General features: G+C 46.1%; 1 protein-coding gene across 2 annotated transcripts; it reads right to left on the bottom strand.

Moving 5' to 3' along the window:
* Nucleotides 1-934: 934 nt before the first annotated feature.
* Nucleotides 935-23,352, bottom strand: SHOX (SHOX homeobox). Of its 2 annotated transcripts, none has more exons than XM_081197130.1 (5): nucleotides 22,456-23,352; nucleotides 18,030-18,238; nucleotides 9,648-9,705; nucleotides 9,432-9,523; nucleotides 935-3,045 (listed from the first exon to the last, which is right to left on the bottom strand). In XM_081197130.1, exons 1-5 carry the CDS (start codon nucleotides 22,799-22,801, stop codon nucleotides 2,800-2,802), a joined length of 951 nt encoding a protein of 316 aa, XP_081053256.1. In that variant the 5' UTR covers nucleotides 22,802-23,352; the 3' UTR covers nucleotides 935-2,799. The 2 variants fall into 2 exon arrangements, with proteins under 2 accessions (XP_081053256.1, XP_081053257.1); XM_081197131.1 differs by having other exon boundaries at nucleotides 9,435-9,523.
* Nucleotides 23,353-23,778: the final 426 nt, after the last annotated feature.

Below are 23,778 nucleotides of genomic sequence, written 5' to 3'. Positions count from 1 at the left end.
CTTTACCTTTACCTTTACAGCTTCATAAACCACTTTCTAGCTGGTTTTTCCCTAGCTCAGGAGCACACAGCACAATTGTCCCTCCCTCCTATTGGTTTCATTCAGTGGGATTTCCACACAGCACATCCCTCACAGATTGCACCCTTTGGCTGTAGCACAGAGCTACCCGCATTTGAGGCCAGATCCACACTACCAACATAAATCCAGTTTAACCATTATCACTGTTCTCCAAGGCGCCCTGGGAATTTTAGTTTTTTCAGGGGACTCAAGATATCAGAGAGCTTTCACTAAAGCTTTACAAGAGTACAATTCACAGTTGTAGGCTAGCCTCTATAAAACTAGTGTTCAGATTGTAGTGTGTTGGCATAAACACACTTCCTTCCATGTGATTTAGGCATAGGCAAACTTGGCCCTCCAGATGTTTTGGGACTACAACTCCCATCATCCCTAGCTAGCAGGACCAGTGGTCAGGGATGATGGGAGTTGTAGTCCCAAAACAGCTGGAGGGCCGAGTTTGCCTATGCCTGATGTGATTGATAGATATGTATACATTGGTGTGCAGGGCTGCTGCAGCTGTTTTTAATTTCAGGTTTCCACCATACCCTTGACATAAAGAGGTACTGGGGCTTTCACAAAGAGGTAGGAAAGTCGGGCAAAATGTTTCAACTCTGAAAACTTGTCCAAAATATAATTGTTTTGCGAAGAATAAATAAACTGAGAAAAGAGAACCATCCTGGCAACGAGATTGCACGCTGGTTAGAAAAGAGAGAGAGAGAGAGAGAGAGGGAGATAGAGATGAAAATATTGATGTTTTAAGAAATATAATACATTCTGTCCTACGGACACTTCGCTGGGGTGGGGGAGGATATCAACAAAAACCTCTCAAACTATTAATGGGTTGCTTCAAAAAAGAAATACACTGGAAGGTCAATGGAACAGACTTAATGATTTTATGCTGTTGAGATGCAAAGATTCCATCAATGAGACTTGGATATCATATGCAATAACAGATTTAGAAGTAGACAAGAGCAGTATTTGTTTCCAGAAGAAGCACCATTTAATAAATTGGTTGAAAGGAATTTACATGTAAGTGAGCAATGTGGGTATAATAAACTTAGACACTTTGGTAATATAATTTCAAGGAGTTCTCCTCAATTTCTATGAGTCGTAGTAGCAGCTCATACTAGCTGATAAGCTCCAATGAGCTTGCATTTGGTGTATAAAATTGGCTTCAATTTCCCCACCCACCCCCCAAAAAACCCCACTGAACTTGTCCACCTCTACATGACATTGACTTGGTTGTTGTTTCCTTACTTTAAAACAATTGCCAAATAAAAATAAAATTATGGTTATAATAATTAATACAGGCATTTGAGCTTAGTTCCCAGAAATATGGCACATGAACTGGATTCATAATCATGGCGGTTCTCTTTTATATATGCAATTCATATTTCTTTCCCAATCTGTAGAAGGCCCAGACTTTATCATTTTGGCAACAAATGGCAATTCCCAGGTCTGAACACAAAGGACCAGGTTACAGTTCCTGCAGAGTTGGTTTTTAACAGAATAAGAATGCGCGGCTATTTCCCCGCCCCTTTTAATCTATAATATTTACAGTATTGCACTTTACTGCACTTAATTGCATTTCACTAAAATTAACGCTGCATCAGTATTATGCTTTTTTAAAAAAACTGTGTCCATCTTTGACAGATGAATCAACCCCTCTAGATCCTGTAAACCAAGCAGGCCTTCCGCAGAGATCCAGACATCTGGAAATAAAAACGGTGAAGTAAACCTGTTCACATAGTACAAGCATTTCAGCATGTTCAGGTGGTTCTCAGTAAAACAGATGTGTTCATCATTGTTCCCGTCATTTGGATCACCAACTAATTTGGGTGTCTCTCTTTCTCACACGCACACTCAGTTGTTGTTCTTGTTGTTCCTTGTGAAGGATGTAGTCATTTGGACACCCCATTGTGTTATTGCTGCTTTGTTTAGAAAACACTGCCTTGTCTCAGATCTGAAATTCCACGTTTAAATTCAAACCAGTTCTGCAGCAGCAGCAGCTCCATAGCGATGGAAGAGATTCATGAGATTGAAATAATACCATTGGCAACAAAGAAGAAATGTCATCTTAATGGAGACCAGCCCCACAATGTTGTTAAGCTTTTTCCTTTTTTTCTGTTTCATTTTTGTTTCAGTATACTTGGCGATTTTCAAACATTGTTTAAAGTTAGGCACATGCACGACGTAGCAAAACTGGCAGCAGCAAATGTTGTTGGGCTGACATGATCATCTTCAGTTTGGCCAGGGTCCACTTCCATTTGTCCCAAGATTCATGGATGCCACGTGATTGGAAGGTTCTGTTGCCCGCCCCCCCAAAAAATCTACTTTCCTCCAAAGTTTTCTCAATTATTTTTTTCAAAACTGACACTTATAACTGAGATCCAGACTGATTTCAAACCTAGTATTTATGCATCTGGTGGCTGAAGAACAGTTTAACTGCAATCATTAGCACTAAGTGCTTTTTGAAATAAAAATTTAAAACAGAAAATAGGCCAGTAGGTCCTTCAGTCCTCAGATCAACTGAACAAGTTGCTGAAGTCTTTGAACAAAATAAAAGGAGAGGATGGGAAAGGGAGGAAAGAAGGAACAGGCCAGCGCTGAGCCTGTCTACAAGTACTTGTGGGCCATTAAAAAGGTACCAGTTGTCCTTATCGCAGCCAAGCTTGGAGACTGGATAGAGGAAAGATACTATTGTCCATCCCTGGCAACAAAATGGCTTCTGGGGAGGAAATGTCAGAGCCCCAGGGCCTCAGCGTGTTTCCGAGCCTTGAGCCTCAAGTCAGCGATGCTGGAATTCTTGCTGTTGCTCTTCGCGGCCGCTGCTACTACTGCGGCCGCAGAGGCGGAATCTGCCAAGGAGGCAATGGGAAGTCCAAAAGGGGGCGGGGGAAACATCAGATAAGGGGCGTGTGCAGCCAGGTGAGGGTGGAGGTGAGGGTGGGCATGGGTGACGCCTTCCAGCTGCAGCTGAGCTTGGACCTGAGGGAGCAAAAGAAGGACACAGAAGCAAAAGGGACAATGAGTAAAGGAGCTTCCAGGAGGGTAAACAAATGAGTGTCATTCTGTGTATCTGTAAATAGGCCGGGTTTTCAAGGGGACATACACCAGGATAGGTCTGCAGCCTGTAGGAATAGAATGGCTTTTTGTAACAGGCAGATGTGGGTTCCTGGTAAACTGGGCTCGGTGGTTAAAAGGTCTGTAAGCTACCTAATACCACAATATAGTCAACAGGATATCACAATGTTGTTTTTGCTTCTAACCATTGTCATCTGCAGCAGCAGAAAGATGCTCTCACTCTGTTGTCAGCATATCATATCAGAAACCACTTAAGGTCCAGACCCAAATAACCATGAGCACTTTCTTCTTATGTCTCAGCATATTAATCTACTGTTGCACACTGCCACTCTTTGTACATGGTGATCAATCCTTTACCGGTGTTCCTTAACTTGTTGAATTGCCACATTCCGCTCATTATTTTACTGCCATTGACTTAGAACTGCAGAGTTCCCCTTTTCTGGATCTTCCAGACACACAAACTCTTTGCTTTTCTGTAGCATGGTTCCTCTACATAGCGATACCTATTCAAGCTTCCTCTTGGCTGGGAGAGAACGGCTTAATGGCAGTGTAAAAAGGTAAAGGGACCCCTGACCATTAGGTCCAGTCATGAACGACTCTGGGGTTGCAGTGCTCATCTCGCTTTATTGGCCGAGGGTGCCAGCGTACAGCTTCTGGGTCATGTGGCCAGCATGACTAAGCCGCTTCTGGCAAACCAGAGCAGCGCACGGAAACGCTGTTTACCTTCCCGCCGGAGCAGTACCTATTTATCTACTTGCACTTTGACGTGCTTTCGAATTGCTAGGTTGGCAGGAGCAGGGATTCGAACCGCCGACCTTCTGATCAGCAAGTCCTAGGCTCTGTGGTTTAACCCACAGCTTAGTGCACCCTGAATACTGCATATCAGGCTCTGGGCACTTTGCAGCAACCCCACAGTGTTGTCCAGCGGTATTAGACCCCTATTACACATTGGAGATCAGCAGAAACTGAGTTTGCAGAACCCTGCATCGCTTTTTTATATATATCCCCACACTGCAGGTAGAACTGAGAGAGCAGGATAAAGCAAACCTGCAATTTAGTTCACTTTTTTTTCCCCAGTTGCAGATTGGAGAGCTGTAACTTACAGCAGCCATGCAATGTAGGACACTGTTATATATCAGGCCAGTTGTAGAACTATATGAATGGCCTTCTCAAACCTTCTCCCAGGCCACACCAAGCACTCGTTTGCAAGAAAAGCCTTGTGTTCAATTGGCTTGCATGCAGACTAGATTTTTTTTAAATAAAAAGTGGGCATGAAGTAAGACCTGTGCTATAGCAGGGGCATAGCTGTCAACTTTTCTCTTTTTTTAAGGGAAATTCCCTTATTCCGAATAGGATTCCTCGAAAGAAAAGGGAAAATTTGACAGCTATGAGCAGGGGCCACCTATCTTTTCTGCTAACTCAAATTTTTCAACCACCTTAGCCACAGACTCTGGTAAAACCTGCACATTTTGTTTCAGATCCTCACTTGTAGCATGGTATTATAAGGTTCTACCCCATGATGTTTTTTATCAAGCAAAATTAATGCTTCCTGGGAGGTCACACAGACATTTTTTTCCTTCTTCGAGGAACTGAAAAAGGAGAACCATACCCACAAAGGTGTGCAGGAGAGAAACTGCAGCCACACACATCTGCAGTTACTGCTAAAGTCCTTGTGGCACACGTCCAGCAAATGAAGGACTTTTGAATAGTAATAACAATAATAACGTTAAAAAGGCGCCGGTGTAATTAAATAGCTGCAAAAGTGAGTTTGAACTGGTCCTAAACACCACTGGACTTTCAACAGGAACACGTGCTACCAGATCTGATGCAGAGTTATAGCCCCAAGGTGCCAGGTAACTTCTCTGGTCTTTGTTTATAAGGTTTATAAGTCCCCTTGTAAGATTTGTTTTAAGATGGCTATAAATAATTTTTCCTGAGTATAGCTTTTTAGCTTTGAAGCTGTTGGATTTTTTAAAAAAGTATAGGGTGGGGTGGAATGGGGAAATTTGGCTCTGTTGCTAGCCTGATCCAATTCTATTATCATTATCATTATTTACATTTATATACTGCCTTTATCATCCAAGGATCTCAAGGTAGTGTTCTCCTCCTCCCCATTTCATCCTCCCAACAACCCTGTGAGGTAGGGAGAGGCTAAAAGGTGGTGAGTCACCCAGGGAGCTACGTAGCTGAGTGGGGATTCGAACGCTGATCTCCCAAGTCCTACTCCAACACTCTAACCATTACACCACATGTAAGGCATGCCAGGAATACAGGATGAGTCTGTGAACAGAATCACATCCCCTTCATCTCTTTATTATTTGACCAATTACTAAGAATACTTAACAACGGTTCAGGGACACTTATGGCTATTTTAAAGCATATTTATTTGTTGCCGTCTGAAACACTTATAAGGGACTAGGGACTAGACACTTATCAGGGCCTGAGAGGGTTTAGGTGAATAGGAGATTTGTTGTATGTGTGTGTGATTAAATTCAATCTCTTTGACATTCGGTATGAGTGAATGTGGCTATTCAAACATTTGAATAAAACTGGGCAAGAAGAGTCAAGTGCTTGTCAATAGTCTCCACACCTTCCCACTTCCACTGCCCGGAAGTGTGGAGGCATTTACTGCCTGGACAGAATACTGCCTGTACATCTCTGTATGTAAAAGGGTGAGATACATTTAAGAGAAGGAAGAGAAAAGTCAAGAGAAGGGCCTCAGATCTTCCTGAGCTGGCTACTCATCTGCAAGCCTCCTGCCATGTGGCCTTGCCTGCAGGCTTGCTTATTTTCTCCTCTTCCTCCCTTGTCCTTGGGTGGGAGAAATCCATCAAAAACTATGGCCATCTTATTCACGCCACAGCTCCCCTTAACATGTCTAACTTCGAAAATAAATGGAGCTGTTTTTCTAGTCCGTTTCACCCTCAAGCGAATGAAGGTGAAATTGACAAAGTAGCAAAGCTTTCACATATTCGGGCAGCCATTGGGAGGCAAAGAAAGGTAAAGAATCATCTCCCCAATATTTTCTTCCTCCTGCCTGCGTTTTTTAAGGAAACAAAGTGGAACAAGTTCTATTTCTCTGTGTCTCAGTGGCTAGGGTGCTTTTGCAGGGAATCGACCAGTTTCCTTGACACATTTCCAGCCTGAGAAGTACCCAAGCCCCACTGACACATGTGGGGGGGCTGAAACAAGAACCCCCCTGCCTGCCTACCCCTCACATCCTGCCTCGCTAAGTACAGTGGTGCCCCGCAAAATGAATGCCTCGCAAGACGGAAAACTCGCTAGACAAAAGGGTTTTCCGTTTTTGAGTTGCTTCGCAAGACGAATTTCCCAATGGGCTTGCTTCGCAAGACGAAAACGTCTTGCAAGTTTGTTTCCTTTTTCTTAACACCGTTAATAAGTTGTGACTTGACTTCGAGGAGCAACTCATAGAACGCAGTGTACATAGTAGCCTTTTTTGAGGTTTTTAAAGACTTTGGTGATTTTTGAAGCTTTTTCAAAACTTCTTTTGCAGCCATTTGGTAAGTTAAGCTTTTAAAACTTTTTTGGGGGGTTTTGGATTTTGGGTTGGGGTGTTTGGAATTCAAGGACTTGGTGTTGGGGAGGGGTTTGCAAGAATCTGGAAGCTTGTGTGTGTGTTTTCTGCATTTTTATGATTTTCTGTGACCATTGGGCCACTCTGCTGTTTTTTTAAAAAAATTCTGGGTTTGAATTTTGAAATGCTCTTTACAGTATGTGTGACTTTAAAGAGCACTTAATAAACTCTTGTTGTACCAAATTTGGCTTTGTTTGGACTTTTTTTGACCATAGGAACGCATTAATTGATTTTCAATGCATTCCTATGGGAAACCGTGCTTTGCAAGACGAAAAATTCGCTAGACGAAAAAATTCGCAGAACGAATTAATTTCGTCTTGCAAGGCACCACTGTAAGTGTTTTTGGGTTGTTACATTTTTCCCTTATCATTTGCATTGGAGACATTCACTAGACTGGTCTGAATGGCAGCATTTCTGTGTGGCTTTCAAAAAGATAAAGTCCACATGAGTAGCTTTGAGGCAATGCGAGGTTACAACCTCTTAAAGAGGAATTTTCACACGTGACCACCACAGCCCCACAGCCCGAGTTCTCTTTATTAAGGATCACCAAATTTCCACCCAGCTCTTCTAGGTGTGCCTTTTTAGCAGCAGCTTGATCTACAGCAAATTAGGAGATGAAGCGCTTCACAACATGGAGAGAAACAGTCACCACCACTGCTGCTTTGCTATGGAACAAGCCCCTGTTAAACGGCACAAGCATTCGGGAGTGAGAAGCTGACAACTCTTGGTGTCCTTCTTAAATCTGTTAACAACGCAGGATCTAATTCAAAACAGCAACCAAATGTGTCTTGATTTCTTCTCCTTGGACCACCCTGATTTAAGCCTCACGCGTGAAATCACCAAGGGCGACGTTGCTCTAGTTCTGCAAGAGATAAACGCTCCCGCAGAAGAAATCAACAACCTAGGCCCCACTTTTCTGAAACCCTGATTGAAATAAAAGGGACCTTTCCAGAAGCCCGAGAATCACAAGGGTGCTTAATTACATAGGAGGATGTAAATAGAAGGGAGCTGAGGCATCTCTGCTGCTTACTGACTTTTCCCTATGGCTTGTGTGTGAGACTACTTTCAGTTCCCAGTTATGAAGACTAATGGGGCAAAAAGAGTGAGCAAAGCATGGTTTTTGCGTTTCATACAGTGCTAGTGCGACATAGTGACTGGAGGGTTAAAGACCTGCATTCAAATCCCCTTGCAAGTAGCAGGTTTACAGTGAATTTAATTTAATGCATCATTCAGTACTCATTACTTAAATCAATCTAATTAGGTCTCTATTATTGCCCATATCAGAAGATGGCTGAGTCTGAGAAACAGACTTCTTCATGGCCATGCAAGTTTGGGAGGTGGTTTCATTGTGTGAGTCCTGAGACATGCTTGCGCTACAGTATTTTCTCTGCTGCTTTGATAAAGATTAGCTTTGAACAAAGAGCAGTTTCTCAGCCTAACCTACTTCACAGGAATGTTGAATCCACACCGTGCATTTGTAGCACATGGCTTTCCCCAGTCTCAGTGAAAAGTAGCTTGCTATGGGTGCTGGGAACTGTAACTCTGTGAGGAATGAGAAACAGTTCCCAGGATTCGGGGGGTGCGGAGGGGGAATAAGTGTGTTGAATGTGTTTTAAATGTATGGTGTGGATCCACCTGTCCCTTAAGCAAAATACAGATCAAGCTATGATCCTGTATACACTTACCAAGAACGATGTCCCCATTAAAAGCAACATGATTTACTTCTGAGTGAACATTTCTAGGACTGCAATGCAGGTGTGCTTTAGGACGACTACTTAGGAGAGAGGAACAAAAATAGTGGAATTCTACATTTAGGTATTTGGGGGAGTTAAGATACAATTACCTGGATTTATTTTCTTCCCCTCTGCATTCAATATCCTTCCCGCCACAGGGAAGACTACTTGAAAGGCAGAAATTTAAGTGCTTCAGTACAAAGATTAAGGTGTTTGGTTTCTGCTAACAGTAGCTGAGGCAAATCAACTACGGTGGTACCTCTGGTTATGTATTTAATTCGTTCCGGAGGTCCGTTCTTAACCTGAAACTGTTCTTAACCTGAAGCACCACTTTAGCTTATGGGGCCTCCTGCTGCCGCCGCGCCGCCAGAGAATGATTTCTGTTCTCATCCTGAAGCAAAGTTCTTAACCCGAGGTACTATTTCTGGGTTAGCGGAGTCTGTAACCTGAAGCGTCTGTAACCCGAGGTACCACTGTACTCATCTTTCCAAGAGGATGAGTAGAAGTAGCCGGAAATTTTGTTTTTCCAAACGATGCAACACTCAACATTACTATCCTACACAGTGTTCACTCAGAAATAAGTCCTACTGGTTTCAATGGCGCTTACTCCCACATTGAGCGTGAACAGGATTGCAGCCAGACTTGGAAGCCACAGTGAGTAAGTCCTCGTTCGAAACCTGGGGACAATAAGGGCGCCTCTGAGGGCGCGCAGAGTGCACTCCTTCGCCACTGACCCATCCCAGCCTTGAAAAACGCCCGAAAGCCAGGGGCGTGGCTTCCTGACGGATCTCCGCTCCGGCCACGCCTCCTGCCCAGCGAGAGACGTATAAGCACCGCCCCCTTCCGTCTGACAGCCCCCTCGGAAGAGGCGTGTCCTTTTCTACAGCGCCCCTCCCCTCCAGAACCTCGATTCGCCTCGGACGTACAGGGAGAGAAAGGGGTCAAAAGGAATCAAAACGAGCTACCTGCTGGAAAGGCATCCTCAGGGCGCCCATGTTGACGTAAGGGGCCACTCGGCAGGCGTCTAAGTGGCTGGCCGTCCCCAAGATCACACCTGCAAAGCGGGGGTGGGGAGAGACACGTGTCTTGGTGAGGAAGGAACCTCGGGGGTCCGGATAGCGCTCACCAACCCCCTCTCCTCCTCCAGCCCACCCAAGCACTTTCTAGCTCGAACTCACCTTTATGCATCTGGTTCTCCTGTTTCCGGCATTTGGCTCTTCGGTTCTGGAACCAAACCTGCAATCAAAGAAAATGAGGGGAGGAGAGGTTTGTCACCATCAGTTCTGAAGCGTCTGGCAGCCACCCGTGCTTATAAAAACGAACTTTTTTGACCAATACAGACATTTCCCCCCCCTTACCCACACACGCCCTTGCTTAATATTCAGTCTGATGAAGAGTCCTGTTGGGCTCGGAAGCTTGCTCCCTGTTTTGTGTCATTTTGATTGCTCGTACAATAAAGGGGTTTTATTTTGGTCGATACGTTTTATTGATTTTCACGGGACCAGCAATATAAAAACAGTTCCTACCCACCCACAGAAGGACAAGCTTTTGAGGATATTCAGAACACACGAAAGTATGGAGTCCGAATGGCAGAGGACAGAAGCTTTCTCAGCCTGTGTTCCACAGTCTCAGAGAGGCAAAGGAAAGATGAAGACCTTATACTTCGCTCCTCCCCCCCCCTTCTCCTTCTTCCAGAATCAAAGTGTCAGTTTTGCTATGCACGCTACTGTAACTTCTCTCTTTGCTCTGCTCATCTGGTGGCTTTCTCTCTGAGAAATGCTTGTTTATTAGGCATACAGGTAACAGTATACATCACGCAAAACAGCAGGACTAGTCAAAGGCCCTTTTAAGACAAGGGTCGTGGTATTGGTAAGCAGGTTTCAAGAGATTCACAGTGTGATCCTTATACGTGTCAGAAGTAAATCCCGTTGGGTTCAATGGCGCTTCCTGTCGGGTAAGCGTGTATAGGATTGCAGCCTGAGGTGTTTCGAAATAAGAAAATACTGCTATACACCACTAAAATGGTATAAATGCAGCATTTTCTTTCCCGCTGTTGGAATGAGAAGCAATCCTTACGTCCACACTGGTAGGGGACATTTCTGCACTAGAATGGGGGACTGTGTAAACCTCTTAGAGGTTTTTGTTGATTGTGCACACACACACCCATATACACACATAGTTCAGTTTTTTAAAAAAATAATACAAATGACCTGAGAACAGTGACTTTCTGTATTATTCTTATTGCTATTAAAAAGCATAAAGGAGCCACCAGATCAGAAAATGTGGGCTGCAAGTGATGAGAGGAGTTTCACTTGCAACAATTAGGTGCAAATAGAGCAGGTGAGATCCGAGTGCGAACAGAGAATCGGACAAGAATCGAAATGGGATTCATTCGCACGTCTGCTAAAAAAAAACACCACCAACGGAACAATGCGCAGCTTGGAGAAAGTCGTCCCCTGTTGTGAAATGCAGAGTTTGCATCTTGATCGTCCCAAGCATGGCTGATGTCAAAGTCAAGCCAACAAGCGCTTTTAAGAGGAGCAGTCAAGCCACGAGCGACCTCCCTCCTAAGCCTGCGAATCCAAATTCGCAAAGCACCGCGAAGTTGATGCGGGGGTGTAGCCGCTCCCTCCACGCGCATGCGTACTCTCTCTTTTTCTTTTTTTTTAAAAAAAGTCCTGGTCAAAAGGAAACTTTGCTTCCTCCATCTCAAGGGATTCAGAGGAAGGGGCTGCCAGTGTGGCGCAGCGGAGCCCCAAGGGCAGCAACCCTTCGAACGTATAAGAGGCAATACATGGATTGGCCTGTGGGGGCGCTAGACACAGCCATGAAACATCCCCAAAGTTCTGCTCCCAGAGACCACTAGGCTGGTGCGGAGGAAATGAAGCTCTTCTCGTGTTTTTAATACTGTATGGAGAACCGGTCAAGCATATGAGCCCTCACCTACAGGCTAAAGTGCGACATCCCGGGCACAAACTGACCGCCTCGGCGCGACAACGAAGCTTGCACAACTGCTCAGTTTATAGCACTTCGGATATCAGTCAGGAGGAGGGACAATTTGGATTCCTGCCCCCCCCCCAGTAGGGGAGGAATTTTGCAAGGATATATTCAAGGCTTAGACCGCAAACAAGTCAATGTATTTTAAGAGCTAGGCGTGTAGTTCAGTATCCCATAAATATAACGTGAATGGTACAGGTCCGCGCGCGCACTTCTTTAAACCAAAGAATATGTTCATATCTAAAGGTTTAGATTTAGACCAGCAGTCACTCTTGAGGGACCCGGCCAGAAATAGAGAGGACTCCCGAAGAACAAACAAATACGGTCTGAAATGGGAGGGGGCACTCATCTCTTCCCTAAAAGTTTGTGTTTGTAATGCTTTTATACTTGTGCTCCCTTTCACCGGGAAAGGCGGAATATTAAAAGGGGGCAAATCATTATGTAGAACAAGCAGATGAACAAAATGCCTCCGAGGCTATCCAAAGAAAGAAACTGTTCAGTCCAGCAACAAAGACGGCCCGCTTGCCTAACTTTAAACCGGGGGAGGGAAGCAAAAAAGAGCCTCTTCTTGGCATCTCCTATTCGAAATCAGGAAAACAGGCAGATGGCGTTGAGGAGCAGAGAGCCAAGCCGCAATCCAATGCCCACACCGACCTTGGAGCATGCCCCATGGAAGTCAATGGGGTTTACTGCTGAGAGAACAAGTATAGGTTTCGGCTGGCAGGCAGCTAAGGGAGATTTCCCCGTGGGGAAGAGGTTATCAGCTCACACACTAAACAATGAGACAGAAATGTGATAGATCGCCACACACCCACACCCAAATAGTGCCGAGTACCAAGTGCCGATTTACAATTCACATCCATCTCTCATACATCCACACACACACACCCTTTGCTCTCTCACGTCCAGCATTCCTCCAATTTGGCTGAATGTGGCTTCCTTCCCCCCTGTGTGCCAGGCAGTGGCGTTTCCTCGAGGTTAATTTTGAACGCATATACATAAAGAAGGACCAGTTTTAGTGGGTTTCCCCCTATGTCGACTCGTGTGGCATCGCTTCCCCCCCCCCCCTATTTAAGGAAAAATAGGCGGGGCGGGCGGGGTGAGTTTCAGCTAAACCCTTTTATTCCCGAATTTCTGACAGAGTTTATCAGGGCTTTGTCTTATGCTGACCTTGGAATTGCCCACTAAAATGGCCAGCCATGGATCCACACCCAAACACTGATTACTCGGAAGAAAGTCCCATCACGGTTCAGTGGATTTACTCCCGAGCAACCATGCAACAGAAGAAGCTGCCAGCGATTAAGGTTGCGATCCCAGAAGAACTTCACTGAAAGGAATTCTAGAAAAGTAGCGAAACCAATAAAGTTTCCTTGAAGATTAAAAAGTATATTGTGGCATGAGCCTGTTTCCTTACAGGAAAGGCACAGCATTTCGTTGAATTCCGCCGGGCTTACTTTCGAGTAAACGACGCTCAGGATCGCCCTGCACAGCCACGACCCCCAAACCCTCCCTTGAAAGTCAATTCAACTTCGAATGCAAATTCCGTTTATGGGGAAATCAATTAATTTCACACACATCATCCAGAAGGATTATTCAAAGGGGGTTAATCCAACAGATTTCAATTACCCCTTTCCATTTGTCTTTTGACTGGGTTATGGATCCCACCATAAATCCCTTTTTCAGAGCCACGATTGACTTTTAAATAGGCTTGACTTCCACGCGACAATCAAACGCTTTCCAAATTTGGGTGGAAGGAATTATTTCTAATTCTGCCATCAGATTCTATTCTTTTTCTTTTAAAAAAAATTGTCATCCTAGTAATCCTCCCCTAATTCCGGAAATTCCCGTGTATTATAAATTGAGGCGGGGGGGGCTGTCCTTAGATCTCTCTGGCGTACTAAGCAGCATGGGAACCTTCTCCCATGAGAGGGGAAGGAGACGATTTTTTACAAATATGTTTAAAGGATTACGTCTACCGTCAAATGCTCAGTGTCTCCACCCCCCTCCTCTTACTAAATCAAACTTTAGTCAGCCTCTGTCTGCTGAGACAGATCAAATCTGGGAGTTAAGCAAACATCGCTCCCATTCGCCCCGCCCCCCCTCCAAGTTCCTCCGCTTGCCAAGTTGATCATACGGTTAATTAATACTAACTGCACTTCCTACATCACATTTCGCCTCCGAGCTTTCTTCAATTGCCTTAATGATGGCCATTTACAACGGAGTAATTAGTGCAAAGAAAGGCTTCCAAAGACATTAATTATCCAGGGGTACTGGAATGGGTTTCTTCAACAGGAATTGGCCGCCTTCACACGTGCGCTAGTGGCGTCGCCTCCCCCTCCCTGATCCGGGTCTCTAATAGGTGATGTCTCAAATTAAAAGATGGGGGAACGGGAGGGGGGCAGTTTGCTCAATTTCTGAGCGATCCCTGAACTTTTTGAAAGGGAGCTTTCTTTACCAGTGGAAATGTCCCCTTTCCATTTTAATGTCCTGATCTCTGGCTCCCTTGGATTTGCTGTTTCTGTGAAGAGCGCAACACGCAGCACAGCCTGGAATAGATAGACGGCCGTACGACCCTCAACACGCCCAGTCTCGTGGGATCTCCGAAGCTAAGCAGGATCAGGCCTGGTTAGTGCTTGTATGGGAGACCACTGCCTAGGAATACCAGGTGCCGTGGGCATTCTTAGCTCAGTCGTGAGACTCTTAATCTCAGGGTGCTGCATTCGAGCCCCACATTGGGCACACGATTCCTGCATTGCAGGGAGTTGGACTAGATGGCCCTTGAGATCCCTTCCAATTTTACAATTCTAAGACTCTTTCGAACACCTCTGGAAACTTAGCCACTTCAAGCGGACTAACGTTTGGAGTATCAACCCCCGCCACCTCTCCGCCTCCCTTGGGAGAAAGGACCATTGCTTTCAGCGAAACACCGGTGTGCTGAGAAATGACAGCTTTAGTCAAATTCAGCCGAAATATTTGGGTTCTAGCTAGGTTTTGTTCCGACCGTTAGCACTGTGAACGCCCCACTTGAAACGAAAATATTAGTTTCTTAATATAACCACCTACCATTCATATAAACCTTGAGAATGGGGGTCTTTTATGGTGTGTCAGAATAATAATAATAATAATAATAATAATAATAATAATAATAATAATAATAATAATAATAATAATAAAGAATTCACCCTAAATCAGAGTTTTAAATAATCCTGCTTAGTTAAGCCGGGGAAGGAAATGTGCATTTAAAAGTTGTAAACAGAAAACCTTCAGCTATCCTGTCTGAGGACAGAGGGTGGCTGAAATGTATTGACAGATAACTAACCAATGAATAAAAATGAATATGCCCCTCATGTTATTTATTCTTCATTCTATATCCTCTTCCCTCTCTCTCTCTCTCTCTCTCTCTCTGTGTGTGTAGCTCTTTATCCAGCATTAATGATTTTGGAATGACTCCCATGACCTGCCTCTGTGCTAATTCCGCTCTCTACGCCACTCGTCATAATATAATTTATACCAATTCCGGGGAGAGTTCCTTCCCCACCCCCAAGGGTCGTTTGGTCGTCTGTTATCCTGTTAAAGGAGGCAGACTTTATTTATTTATTTTTTTAATCACACATCGGGTGCAGATATGTGGCAAATTCTGGGGCAAAAATGTCCTTTTACCCAGCTTTAACCACTCGGTCAGGAGCAGCGTGCGAGAGGCGTGTGGTGTGAGGGACTAATCCGCGTTAAACGCTGCCGGCTCGTACCAGTGGCGCCTGAGATGCTCTTCTTAAAAAGACTCGTTGTGCCCAGCTGGGCAAAGAAAAGCGTCCCTTCCCATTTTTTATTTTTTATTTTTTTGCTTTGGAAAAAGGCGAAAGTGATGAGGAATAAAAGTGATGAATTAGCCCGCGCGCGCAGCCATCATAAATCAGCTCGGGTGTGATTCCCGATCAATTCCAAGTAGTCATGAATATGCTAAGTAAAGCGCAGGACAGTGTTTTAGACAGTTATTTCTTCATTAAGGATCACTCAGTGATTTCTTTCACAAATGCTCTAATCTGATTTCCTTTTGATTTCCATTAGAGACAGTGAATAATGACATTTAATTTAGCCTTGCGCCATAAAAACCCGAAGATATTTGCTCGTAATTGAATTACTGCCTGCTCCTCACTATGGTCTCATAACTTTCAATTATAACCCTGACAGCTGGGCGATATGAGTTGCCGGTACAACACTAAAAATAAAAGGTTAATAAGAAGTAGCTACCGTAGGAGCTCCAATTTATTTACAGCACATTTCCACACTAAATTGAAACTAGATCCTTTAACAACAAGGGACAGGCGCTACAGACCGGGATTAGGAGGCAATTCGGAGAGTATTAAAATATCTTTGGGTTGTTGTTGCTTTCGCCCTTCGGTCTCCTTCCTTTTCTCTTCCTCCTTTATAAGATGCCGACCGAGTCCTTTTTAGCCGATCGAATCCTGATTATGTTTTAATTAAGGGTTCTCTCTAAAACGGCTTTCTCTGGACTTTATTTGGGGGGGGAGTCTGAAGGATGTTTTCCCCCTTCAGAAATATGAGAGAGAGAGAGAGAGAGAGAGAGAGAGAGAGAGAGAGAGAGAGAGAGAGAGAGAGAGAGAGAGAGAGAGAGTTGCTGGGGCGGGGGAGGGGAGAGGGTGGAATATTTCATGAAACCTGCAAGCACTTGGAACGCCAATTTTCCTGTAACTATGAATATCCTGTTAAGGTGCCGCGCTACTCCGGTAATAAACTACTTGAAAGAAAGAGTGCGGAATTCAATTACAAGTAATTTATTTTTATAGAAACACTACGAGTAATTTATTTTTATAGAAACGCTACATCAAGGCTCTGGCAAGATATTATACCGGCTCGCCTAGAAGGAGCTGGGAAGATGACATAAAAGTTGATGTCCCCTTCAGCCAAAGTTTAATCTTTTCATTCATTTATCTTGGGCGGTTAGATCAATCTTCGGCGCGGGGGGTGGGAGCCACGACTTCTCTCTCCCTCCCCCTCTCTCAGTATTCCCCCTCCTAAGCTCTCCTTTCCAAGAAGAGCACTCCAGTAAGCGTTATTCCGTTCCTGGGGAATATTTCATTTATTGTTGTATTTATTTAAAACCCGAACTGTTCAGGAGCCTAGTTTTCCCAGCTGTTTCAGGGGGGAAACAGCCTACAAAGAAACGTTTTAAAAGTTAAATGGCAGACCTGCCCTGGAAAGAGGAATTACACGCAGGCGTTCCAGGCGCACAAAAATGCTGCTCAACGCTGGACGTGGAAGTCAACCACATTAATATTAGTGGGGCGTTCATACTAAAAGTAGGGGTGGCTAACTCTTCTGTTAGAGTCGTGGGGCTCTAACCCCCCAAAGTCCCAGCCAGACTGGGAAGTGGTCAGGGATTATGGGAAATTTGGTGCAGCAACATCTGGCGGGGTCAACATCTGGAGAGCCACCCCTGACTTAAAGCATTTAGACTGAGATTCCCCTTTCCTAGTGTGACTCCCACCATCACCTCCAAGGAAAAACACTGGGGGAACTGGAAGCGTGGTTCATTAAAATAGTTTTTTGGTGCTGTGGGAGTTCAGCCAGAATAAAAGCTCAGCTGGAGCTCAGCCTTCCCCACATGCCTTTGACCCTAAAGCCATCCTACAGGTTGATCACTTCCATGGAATCATAGAATTGTAGAGTTGGAAGGGACCTCAAGGATCATCAAGTCCAACCCCCTTCTTCCCTCCTTTTTGCACAACCTCTGTTTGAGGGGGATCGATGCTGCGACAATCGCCACAACCTGCACCACCCTTTTTTAATTATATCTATTTTCTTGTTTGCTTCTTTTCCAGCCCCCCCCCCCGTCTCTCTCTAGTGAGCAAGGCTAAAGGCCTTTTAAAAAATAAAAAATAAATGCATTTTTAAAGGCAACAATCTGTGCTTGTATAGAGCATATGCCTTGGCCGCATGACCAGCAGGCAGGCCCCACAACCCAAACACCTCCTCGAGGATGGGGAGACGTTCTGTTTTCCAGGGGATCGACAAACGGAGCAGATGGGGCACCATGAATTCATACCCTTGTTATGCAAGTCAAATAGAGGCACGTTTCCCCACCACCACCACCCCACTCCAGGCTTTGGATAATCCAGTCCCAGAGCACCCAACCAGCCTAGCTTGATCTACACCAATTGTTCTCCGAAGTTGCTCCCACCCTCTCCCTGTTAAAAAATTTTTAAAAAAAATAAAAGAGGAGCAGTAGAACCTCAAGGGAAAAGGGAAAGGTTTTTCGTTCCTGGCTGGGGCTACTAATCATGCCTCTGATTGGTTAGCGAGCGGCACTCAGGGATGTTTCGAACGCTCCGTGTCTGCTGAAGATTCTAAAGGGGCGAGAAATCGAGAGCAGCGCCAGTGACTGGAAATCTCCCCCCCCCCCCATGGCTGCTGGCCCCCTCCCTCCGTCACACGTGTCCGGGTGCTGCGCGTGACAAAAAGGAGGGGATTTTAATGGGGTAGACAGAGATCCGAAACAAGGCCAGCGGGAGGAGGACTCTGGCCTTCTTCTAAGGCTGCCTTACCTGAACCCTGGCTTCCGACAGCCCCAGCCTCTGGCTCAGCTCCTCCCTCATGAAGGCGTCCGGATAGTGCGTCTCGTCGAAGAGCCTCTCCAGCTCGTTCAGCTGCTCCAGTGTGAAATTGGTTCGACTCCTCCTCTGCTTCAGCTTGGTCTGGCCGTCCTCGTCTTCGGATTTCACCTCTTCCCGCTTGTCTTTGCACTCATAGATCCCTGCCCGGGGGGGGGGATGGGGGTAGGGAAGAGGAAACGAATACAACAAAGTTGCGCATCATAGAAGCCTCCTTAATTTCCTCCTTAAAGCCCTCGAGGCGGGAGAATTGGGCACATAGTTTCCCCAGGTCGCCCTGTGAGCCCCCAAAAGAAAGGCAAGCGAAAGTTGACATCGTCCCCTATGCTCAGATGACACATTTCGGGGGTTGAGTGAAATATTCGTTAGTAAATTTTCGGAGCGCACGGAGAGCCTGCTCTGATAAAAACGTAATTGACTGCTACGCAGCCAGGATAGTTTTTTTTCTCTCTGTCTCCTTCCATTTCTCCTGTTGCAGCGAGAAAATTATTTATTTGGGCGCAGAACAGGTGATGGTCCTTAGAGAGACCTTGTGTGACTCACATATTCTCCAGCTAAGGTTGCTAAATTCCCCTTATAAGGGACATCTCCCGTCTCTCCACGCGTGCAAACTTAATCATCTTATTTTTGAAGACTGCAGGATCATACCTCGGTGGCAATATGTTGTCGCGGCTACGAAGTGTGGCCTAGGTTTTCTGAACTGACAAGCCTCCTGAGGAAAGTTAAAGATCCAAATACCCCACGCAAGCCAAGAGTAGCAAAGATTTTACGCGAAACAAGTGTAAAGAGGAAATGGCCACTTTCAGATGAGAGAGGCTCTGAGACGTGTCCACTCTTCCTGGCCAGTCGCCTCCACCGGGAGGGGATCGGGGCCTCATTTTGCAGTCTAGACATAGCGGAAGGGGGTCGGAAACACGCTTTTTAAAGACATGGGGGACCCTCCCTTCTCTAATAGCTACTGAGCAAGAAGAAAAGCACCAGAAAAACGGCATGTTTGTTTCGCTCCGTTACGCGCGCTTTAAAATAAATCCAAAGGATATTAGAATCCATAGTCCCCAACTGAGAGGCTTTAGGAATGTGGGAACCCACACACACACGAGATGAACCCAGCTTTCCTGTGACCAGGTAACCATTAGAAATGATTCGGGCGACATAATCGGGATGAGCTTTGGCCAGAGCAGGTTAAATGCTGCCTTTTGTGGGCTGTGCTTAAAAAACAAAAACAAATGGCACAAGACGATATTCTTATAACCCATCGCCTTTCCAATATATTATTGATAAAAGCCACCAAGCCTCAGTTACGGTCCGTTCGGGGGAAGATTCCTCCCTCGGGATAGAAATCGATAAGAAAGGAAGCACCCAGAGGAAAAGACAGCGCCTCTGTTGCAGCAGCAGCAGCCTGGGCCCGGTGCGCTCTGGGTGGCAGAAAGAGCGTGGCCTGGACGCCCTCTCTGCCCCGCAGCCACGGCTGGCCTTCTGAGGAGCCAACACGTCACTCCCGCAGCAAAACGTCACGTTTGCAAAGAACAGGAGCGCGTGAAGATGTAACGAGGGACTGGGCAGAGGGCGGGGGAGAGAGGATTTCATCTCGCCTGTTCTGAAAGGGATTTGAAATTCGGGGTTGGCGCAGGGACTTCCTCCTGCCGCCTTTACCTGAGGAGCTCAGGTCACACTAACGGCAATAACCTCGACGTGAGCGCTCTCTAGCCAGATGCAAAGGATCCCACCCTAGGGAAGGAAGCCTTGCTGGGCCCAATGGGGCACCATTCCTCTCCGTGGAACTTATTTACTGGCAAGTTCAGCGGCAACGCGGAGGACTGCAGCCTGTCGGACAGCTGGTTTACACAGACGTGCCCGTCTCCAAGCGCATTCCCTGGAAGTAAACCCCCTCGATTCCAGTCTCACTGACCTCCCCAAGAAAAGTGGGTTGGGATTAGGAGTGACACGGTTAAACCTCTGCTGTCCAATTCAGTTGTTTTGGTTTGACTTTAAGGAAGCAGTGTTGTGTTCCAGCCTACTACCTCTTACATGCAAATCTTCTGACATCGAAAGGCTTTACAGTATTATATACCTCCAAGTAAAATAAGTTTAAGCATCAGGGCATTTGGTTCAAAGCATAATTTTAACTGATGGGACACACCGAATTGCCTAAGAATCCCCAGGCAAGCCTCGGATTGAACAGAAAACTATATATAAATGTATCCTCAGCCAAAGTGGTTTTTACTGTCGTGGCTTTTTAAAAATATGACGAAGCAGCCTTGAATTAAGAGGGGAAATTTTAATTTAAATACAGTGTTATGCTTACCTACAGGGTTTTGTTTTGCACAACAGCTACCAAACACAGGTGCGAAGCCAACGGATTTCTGAGCAATATCTCTCAACACACACTGTCCATTAGTCTCTTGCCCTGATTCCGCTGAAACTCACTTCCGGCCCACGATCGCTACATTTTTTTGCTCCCAACGAACGTTCGAGGGGTTCGCTTACAACTCCCTTTAATGGAGACACGTTCCAGCGTTCCAACCATTCACAAATATGGTAATGATTTTTCGCTTGTAATGTTTGTTGTACCGCTGGAAACCAGTCTTCCTCCATGGATTCTTCCTGAGGTTGATACCCTTTTGAATTACTTTCTTTTTTAACCGAAAAACAATTACAAACTTGAGATGTGTGTGTGAGAGAGAGAGAGATTACAATATATTTTATGACATATCAGAGTTGCGTGTTCAGGTGACTGCTGAGAATGAAGCACGTTTTCAATAAACGGGTATCTATGTATATAAAATATTAGATATGTATATTGTTTCCCAAAACAATAACCGTGCATTGGAACTGACAGTATTTCAGGAAACTCGAAGGATTTCACGCCTTACTATTTTAAAAAATGTATTCTGAAAGGCCCTTCTCGCTCTCTCTAATATATATATATGAAATTGGAATTGTTAAAGCTTCCCAGAAATTAAATTCTCATTTATTTAGCCCTGCGTCTAAGCTCTCCTTCCGATTATAACGAATCTAATAGAACATAAAAAAAGAATTATTAATAATATGAATATGTAGAATTGATATTAAAAGAGCGAGCAGATTTGAGTGATAGGGCTTTTCTATAATGGACAGAATGCTGTTTCGTTTCGTTTTGTTCTGTTTATGGTACAAGTGGCCCAAATCTCCTAAATACTATCGATCCAACACACCGTTATTATTTTACGAAGCGAAGGAGCAGAACGAATGGCGGAGTAAAACATATTTTAAGGAAGGGAGATTAACATGACTGAGCAGCCCTGCTGAATTTTAATTTAAAGTTTTCCCTTCTCACACCTAAAGGATTGCTGCATTTAATCCCATCGCGTCTGCCCTGGAGGAAACCTGTCTTAAATCGCCGAAAAACGTTTTATCAACTTTCTTTAAAATTTACTTTCCCTCACCCTCAGAATGCTCCTTTCTATAGGCAACAGTGAAGCGGGACAGGAAGAGCTATCGACCTGGTGGCCCGGGGTGAAGGGACTCTACCTTACACATCAGGGGGAAGGAAGGAAGGAAGGAAGGAAGGAAGGAAGGAAGGAAGGAAGGAAGGAAGGAAGGAAGGAAGGAAGGAAGGAAGGAAGGAAGGAAGGAAGGAAGGAAGGAAGGAAGGAAGGAAGGAAGGAACTGACACCCGGAGAAACTATCGACACGGGCTGGGTACAAAATTCTAAAGTGCTTTTCCTTCCTTCCCGTCCTTCTTTTCTGCTTCGATCTTCCCCGCAGGCCTCTGACCAGTTTACCCTGAGCTTGGCTTCCCTCACGCCTCTTTTTAATGGAAGAAAAGAAACAGAAAAAGAAGCCATAATTGAAGCCACGACGTTGGAGGCTCGTTCCAGAACAGGCTCTTTCGGGCAGCAACACAGGCAGGCAACCGGGCAAAGGATACCCGGGCTCCGGATCAAATCGGGTCGTCAATGCGAAACCTGCTTCTTTCTTTTTCCTCCCCGCCCGCCCCCCATCTCCACGCACTCCTATTGTTCCCAGAAAAGCTAAGGGGAAAGTTTGGGTGCTTCTCTCCCTCCTCTCCCTTTTCCTTCTACTTTCCACTCCAGAAGTGCTTCACGATCCCAGCGGCCATTCCTGTTGTTGCTAGACAAGTGGAGTATTATTATTATTATTATTATTATTATTATTATTATTATTATTATTATTATTATTATTATTATTATTATTATTATTATTATATCGCCCGCTGCCCAACCGCTCCTCCCCACCCAAAAAGCCTCGAGGCCTTCGGCGCTGGTGTCTGGGGCAGGGAGAGGAGGTGGAGAGACAGAGCCCCCCTCCACACACCTCCACGCACCACCTCGCCTGGCGGGTCCGGTGCCCTCCTTACCTTCCGAGGTCCTGCTGGCGTGGTTGAAGTCCTTGAGCTTGTCCTTGTCTCCGTCTCCGTGCTCCTTGAAGAGGTGCACCGGGCAGTGCGCGCCGCTCTCGGCCAGCTCCTGGAGGCTGCCGGCTTCCGAGGCGCCCAGCTCCCGCGAGCGCGCCAGCCCACTCTCCAAAACTTCCCGGTACGTGATAGTCTCCTTCTTGTGGCCGGTGCCTCCTCCGCCGCTGCTGCCGCCGCCGCCGCCGCCGCCTCCACCACCACCTCCGCCGCCACCACCTCCTCCTCCGCTGCTGCTCTCCTTGCTTTTCTGGTCGAAAGATTTGGAGACAAACGCGGTAAGTTCTTCCATGGCGACCCGGTGGCTGGGGAGGGGGAGGGGGAGAGAAGAAGCGCACGCTCGCGATCCACAGTGAAGAGGTCCTCGGCGCTGCAGCGGCTGGATCTGGGCGTGGGTCGTGGTGGTGGGGCTGGTGGGGTGGAGATCTGCACTCAGGAGGTCCAGGGGGCCGCCTCGTCGGTCCAGGCTGCTGCTGCTGCTTGAAGGTGGTGTTGCGCGTTGCGTGCGCGTGTTTTGTTTTAAATCCTCCTCCTCGTGACAAGCAGCGAGGAAGACCACGTCGAAGAGCAGAGACGGGGCGCTGTCTCGGGGCTTAGATCCCTCCCGCTGTTATTTATGCCTTTCAATGGGGAGATCACACTATTTATACATGGCTACCTCAGCCCAGCCCCCCAGCTCTCTCTGTCTCCAGCAATTACTGCCTCTTCCAGAGTCGCAGGCAGGACTCCGAGGAGCGATCTCCCCCCACCTCGGGCCAGCAATTGGCTTTCTTTGCATTTCATCGCGCTTTGGCACCCGTCGCACCTTGATTTAAGGGTGGCAAAGAGCAGGGAGAGGGAAGGAGGGAGGGAGAGAGGGAGGAATCCAATGAAACTCTTTCCCTCTCCTCTTTCTCCCCCACCCTCCCTCTCTCCCCCACTCCATCCCATAGCCTCCTCCCAAACAGGTATCTCTTCGCATTCTTTTCAATGGCTCGCAGGAACCAAACGGAAAGGAAGGCGTGGGGGAGGCGGCGGCGGCGGCGGGGGTGGGAGAGACTCGAGGAAGACCTGACTGGCTACCAGGAGATCTTCTGCTTATTATGGACACGCTAGGAGCGGGGGGAGAAAAGCTGGGCCGCCAACTCTTGCTAGACAACCGGGAAGGGGGAGGAAATAACAACAAAAAGAGCGGACTCTGGTTGTTCAATAAAAAGGTAAATCCGTGCCAGTTGGAGACGAGTTTTTCTTGGGCGACCGGGGGGTTGTTTCATTGTCGTTCTTGATGTG

Source organism: Podarcis bocagei, assembly GCF_964188305.1.
Source record: "Podarcis bocagei genome assembly, chromosome: 6".
Classification (NCBI taxonomy): Eukaryota; Metazoa; Chordata; class Lepidosauria; order Squamata; family Lacertidae; genus Podarcis; species Podarcis bocagei.
This window is presented reverse-complemented; position numbering and strand designations above follow the sequence as displayed.

Excerpts from the sequence above, each read along its gene's own strand:
- SHOX (XM_081197130.1), bottom strand. The coding sequence starts at position 22,801 with ATGGAAGAACTTACCGCGTTTGTCTCCAAATCTTTCGACCAGAAAAGC. Across the intron at positions 18,239-22,455 it reads CGCCAGCAGGACCTCGGAAG|GGATCTATGAGTGCAAAGAC; the intron begins GTAAGGAGGGCA and ends CCCCCCGGGCAG. Across the intron at positions 9,706-18,029 it reads TGTCGGAAGCCAGGGTTCAG|GTTTGGTTCCAGAACCGAAG; the intron begins GTAAGGCAGCCT and ends CTTTGATTGCAG.